A 6126-nucleotide genomic window follows, 5' to 3' on the forward strand; every position below is an offset into this window, starting at 1 on the left:
ATTTCTAGCATTATTTGAACCTTTCAAACAATAAAATTTTTAATTATTAGACTCTTGATATACTCTTAGAAACAATCTACATTTTTTTCTAAACTCTAGACCCATTTTTGGCCTAACTCGGTCAATCCAAAAATAACTCATTTTATTGTGCAAAAATAATAAAATAATTTTATTATAATATTTTTATATTTAAAATTTAAATTTAAAAATATTTTTATTATTTAAATTGAATTTGAATTGTACCCTCTCAATACATGGAAGGGTCTATAGTCAACTTCTATACCATATATTTTTCTTTACTTTAAAATTTGAAGCGAATATATATTATTTTATAAAATTTACGAAATAATAGATTAGTGTTAGATGTGATAAAAGATCAGAATAATATCAAAATAAGTTTATAACTTAAATGTTTTAATTATAAATATGAAATTTTAGAAGGTTATTTTGGGAAGTACATATATATGTATATATTAGAGAAGAAAAAGAGAATAGAAGGAATGGTAAGAGGGAAAATGTTTAAAAAGTGGAGGCAGTTTGATTTCTTATTTACCTTTGCCTCTTAACTCCTTCCATCATTCCTTTTCTCCTCTCTTTTGCACTATCCTCCCCCCTACTTCTTTCCCACCAACCCTTTTATCTTTCTCTTCATCATCATCACAAGTATACTTCCAATTTTATTATTATGGAGAAATTAGATTTATCAAAATAAAAAAATAAACTAAACCATAAATGGTTCATACCTCTTATCCTCCACGGGGGTTGAAGCGAAGAACATTTTTAAAGTTTGGATGGTCATCCCACTCCAACGATTCCCACCATTCTTTCCTTGACTTGATGGTAAGAGAAGATGGAGCATATGCAAATGGCTGCCCATTGCCAACAAAGGGAACAAATGGAGGAATTCTCTTCAGTTTATCACACTTATCAACACTGATAAGCTCGAGAGAATCACAAACCATCACTCCACATTTGCTGCATATGCTCTTCAAATTTGGTAATCTCCACAATACCAGCTTTCTCAATTTGGGAAGATGGAATTTGATTAATGCATCACTCCCTTTTTCTTCAACTTCTGATGTTGCTGCTCCCAATATTTCTACTAGCTGACTACAACCACCCACAAATATTTCTTCCAGGTTTTGGAGGTTTGGAAGCAACCAAGGTGGAAGCAACGTCTTCATACTTGAGCAGTTCGCTATCATAATTTCCTTGAGATGGGAAAAGGTGGCAGACGGAGCCACTGTTGATGTTGTTGCTGAACCAATTCCTGCATCTTTCATAATAAGGGCACTCAACTTTGGCAGAATTTGAAGATCCAACACCTCGAGGCTCTGAAATGGATGAGCGGAAGAAGAGGCAAAAGAGAACAAGGAAACAACACACTCTATCCCTTTAGAATCATAAATCCTACAAACCCTCAAGTCAATCGCATTTTTGAAGGAAGAATTATCATCGACTTCTCAAATAGTCGCACCTTGAAATATTAAACTCTCGAATTTCACATGGGTGCATAATTAACTCACCTTCCCAATTCTGGACTCCTCCAATTGTTACTGTTTTCTCCCTTCCACGACCCATATCATCTGAGCTCACCTGTAAATGGTACTTGATGAGATTTTTCTTACTTTGCTGCATTGAGGAGATGAACTTATTCAATTCACCGATGTCTTCGAAACGTCCGGTAAAGCACTCCAACTTCTTCAATGGTTCCATCTCCTCTGCTTTTAGACTTGTTTTTTCATTGCTCTCATGAAAACCCAAGTGCTGAAGGTGAACGAGTTTTGGTAAAAGTCCAGCGGGTATCTCTTTCAGAGTGCGCACTCTAAGATCAAGATATCTTAGCTTTATCAGCATATCCATTCCTTCAGGGACTTCCTCAATTTTAGTCCCGCAAAGATCCAACTTCTTTAATTCTTGAAGCGTAGAAAGACATGGCAGACCTCTTAGATCAAAACAGCCACCAAGCAACAATGTTGTGAGGTTCTTTAGTTCAGAGATGGAATTTGGTAAACTTTTGATCTTCGTAGAGGACAAATTGAGAACACTAAGACAAGGCATGTTTGTGAAGAAAGAATATGGGATCTTCTTTATAGGGTTATCCTGCAATAACAAGGTTGTGAGCAGTTGGCATTTTGTGGGTAGCACATCTATGGAAATTTCTGGTATGGAGTTAAACATAAGCGACACTTTCTCAATATCTGGACTCCATTGCTCCTCTTTTGGTAACTCCTCTAATTGCAAACCTGCTTGTATCATATATCGAGGATTCATTCTTGTGATCGACAATGCCATATCTCTCACTGCATCATGCATCTTTATACGATGTAAACCAAATTTAGTGGTAATATTTTCCAACAAGCAATTATCTTCCAACTTCTTCAAAATAACATGGCCCTTTTCTTTCATTTCTTGTCTTGTACCCATATCATCTATGAATCCCTCCTCAATCCAGCACTCAATTAGTTCATCCTTTTCAATTTTAAAATCTTCGGGATATAATGCGCAATGTAAGAAACAATATTTCACTTTCTCGTCCTTTAAGTGATCGAAGCTAAATTTCAAGCGCTCGATTACCTCAGCTTCCACTCCTTCAACTTTCCCTATTCTCTCTTTTAATTCCCCGAGTGCATTTTTCCAAATAAGAGGGTTATCTTCTCCTTTCATGGTACCAGCTACCACGACAATTGTAAGAGGTAGACCCGCACATTCCTTGACAACAAGCTTCAAAGTAGGCATTATAGTTGGACTTTGAACTATGTTAGGTCCAACTTTATTCAAGAATAGTATCAATGCCTCTTCTTCTGAAAGGGGCTTCACTTTTATCACCTTACAACCCATATACTTACAGACATGCTCCGAACGGGTTGTCAACGCCAACTTGCAGCCATTGCTGCCACTCAGCTCGGGGATCCCAACTTCCTCTAGAGAGACTTTATCCCACACATCATCTAGGATTAGAACATGCTTTCCTGCGTTCTTCAGCATTTCTGACAAGATTGCTGCTCGTCTGAGCTTGTCTTCTTCTTCTTTGTCTAAATATGCCTTCGCCTCCAACGCACTTGCAATATTATCTTGTACCTTCATTACATTGAACTCCTTTGATATGGTAACCCAGATTACCCTTTCGAATCTTCGTTGTTTCAAAAGATCATTGTGGATGTGCTTCATGATAGTGGTTTTACCCACACCGCCCATCCCCCAAACCCCAATCTTGCTCACCTCCTCCTGCATCAAACATGCCCAAATCTCATTTCTGACAGCTTCTTCTCCAACTAGTTCTGATGTTGGCAGTGGCAACCCAGCACTTGGACCATCCATGGCAAGACCTTCAGAGGCATTAGGAGCTTTATCAAGAAATTCCTTCATTTCTCGAGTCTTTTCATCAACCAGCTTCCCGTTGCAAGCACGACAGAGATATCTTCCGTTACTGACTTTGTTTTCAACAACTTGTGCTTCTCTAATCATCTCTTCCACAGCTGTCAACCAATTTTCAACTCCTTTCTTCGGTATCCTCCCCAGAGGACGAAGAAGCTCTGCTTTCAATTGCAGCTCTATATCTTCCATTTTGCAATTCAATTCATCTCTGACCCTGTTGAAGTTTCTCACGTAATCGTTCAGCTTTCTGAGATATTGCAAATATTTACAAACAGGAGTTCCGAGACAATTTGCAATGCCGGCAACAGGCTCTACGTATTCCATTGCTATGTCCCTGCAATGCAATCATATATAACAGTAGCAGAGAATGAAAATCTGTGAATGAATTGGATATTTTATGAAGTATTGATATGTCAGTGTAAGCATGAAAAGGAAAACAGGAATGCAAGTTTCAAGCAATGGAGTTTATTAGATGGAGCTATGGATGGGTGGCGGACAGAAACAGGATGAAATTTTGGTCAACAGAATTAAGCTCGCGATGTATATAAAATGCTAGATTCAAGTGTGCAACAGTTCATTACAGAATATTAAGAGTTAAAATGTTAACAGTTTGAGATTTCAACATTATATTGCTCCTGGGTAGCTCTTTCTGTATTAATTTCAATCTGGAGTAGATTATGTCTGGTGATCATCTTATCTTAAAATCTAAAACTGTTGATAATCAGTAGAGGAAATCATAGCTTCAGATCTTATTACCTGACTTAGTGGCTGAAAAGTGTTGAGAGATTAGAAGTGAAGATGAAGCAGTGAAGTTCACTTCTTCCTTGACTGTCTTACAAAGATAGCTGCTAAGAGTAGCAGATAATCAGAAAGAATCATCGTAAAGTCATGAATCAAGCAAAGAAAAGCATGTGATGGATTAAGCAAATGAAAGAAAATTACCTGGAAATTTGGTGATAGACCTTGGACATCATTGAAGTTGGCAATAAAAATAAGAGTTGGGACGGCAGGGTATAAGAATGCATAATTAATAAAAATAAGAGTTGGGACGGCAGGGTATAAGAATGCATATTTAATAATGAGTTGCATTAGGTATAGTTATTCGCACCCCATTAATTAGTAAATTATTTTTAAAATTTTAGAACATTATAAAATTAAAAATTAAATAAAAGTAGATAAAATTTTCAAGATTAAATAAAGTGAGAGAAAATGAGGATAATTGTGTTAAACCCTTCAAAATTTCTCTATATTATTTTTATAAAATATCCAATACCCATTCTTTAAAAAGAATATATAAAAAATTTAAGAAAAATGATATGTCTCTGTCTTTTTACCTCTTCTATTTCTTGACGTAGCTTTTACATTATAAGAAACTATAAAATTCTGAATATAATTTATTTTTATAATTTTGATTTTGAAAATAATTTAAATGTAATGAAAATTTGAATTGAGTTTGAAAAAGAAATTTTATGGTATATTTTGTATTCTTTTGATTAAAAATGGCATCGAGGTAAATTTTATAAGCCTTTGTAATATCGGTTTTAGATATTCTTCTAGGGCATGTAATTCAACTTGAAAATAGTACTAATTTGGTTTTAAGAAACATTGATTTGTTCTGTTTTTAATTTGTTATTAGATTCTATTAAATGATAATTTTATTTATTTCTCAATACAATTCAGTTATTCAACAACATATTCAAGATTTTATTTTTAGAGTTTTTATATACATTTTCCTATTTTATAAATATTTTAGTTTTTTTATAATTTTATACAAAATCAAGGTCAAATTGACAGAAAATATAAAAATTGAGGACTAAAATTATTATTGTACCAACTAAAACAAGTGCCACTTAATAGTCAGGTGACAAAAAAACAAACAATTTGAAACACACTATTGACCAAATTGTAACTCTTTTTTAGTTAAGTGACCAAAACGAAAGCTTACCCATATTTGAGCGATTAATGGTGTAGTTTACCCTAAATTCTTTTAAAAAATTCAGTTTAAAACCTTTTTATCTATACTATGTATTAAGTCTTTTACTGAGTTGGTTTTACCCATCAATCGGTCCCAACTCAGTAAGAAAATTACGAAAAAATAATTTTATTTGTAAAGTAAGATATATGATTGTGATGGTGTTTTCGTCTTTTCATATCTTTCTAAATCAATAAAAAATTATCCATAAAGAAATTTGAACCAAGGACACCATGCATATAAAACTTTTCTGAAGTCCATTGAGACATTCACATTTGCTTCGGCCCCCAAGGTTCGTATTCAACTGTTATGCATAATCATTTACATAATTCTTCATTTTGATTTACATCAGTACACAAGTGGTTCCGTATCATCATACCATTTCATTTTGATATCATTTACCAAGTTTACCATTTATAATCTCTATTAATATGACTCAAACAAGTACACGGATCGTCCAAGCAATACACCAAACTAGCACCAAAGTGCATAATCAAATAAACTGAAGTAATGGAAATTGACACATATAGTGCATCATGGCACATGAAGCACATTCCTGGCGCACAAAACACATACTGGCAAACAAGGTGCATCTTGATGCACAAAGTGCATACTGGAACATAAAATGCATCTTGGCACACGAGGTGCATCCTGGCGCATAAGTGCACAAACTCGTAGACAATCTAATCCTATGACATGTTAACTATCTGTACCAATGTTCAATTTTATTTTATAATTCAATACATATACCATTTCACAATCACAACCTTAGTCAC

The 6126-nt window shown here is 34.4% G+C and overlaps 1 protein-coding gene across 1 annotated transcript; it reads right to left on the reverse strand.

Moving 5' to 3' along the window:
- Positions 1-746: 746 nt before the first annotated feature.
- On the reverse strand, positions 747-3444 carry LOC105767173 (disease resistance protein At4g27190). Its single transcript, XM_052630457.1, has 2 exons — positions 1527-3444; positions 747-1393 (listed from the first exon to the last, which is right to left on the reverse strand). The coding sequence occupies exons 1-2, from the start codon at positions 3367-3369 to the stop codon at positions 747-749; spliced, it is 2490 nt and encodes an 829-aa protein (XP_052486417.1). The 5' UTR covers positions 3370-3444.
- Between the last annotated feature and the right edge of the window lie 2682 nt (positions 3445-6126).

This window comes from Gossypium raimondii, chromosome 5 (assembly GCF_025698545.1).
Source record: "Gossypium raimondii isolate GPD5lz chromosome 5, ASM2569854v1, whole genome shotgun sequence".
NCBI lineage: Eukaryota > Viridiplantae > Streptophyta > Magnoliopsida > Malvales > Malvaceae > Gossypium > Gossypium raimondii.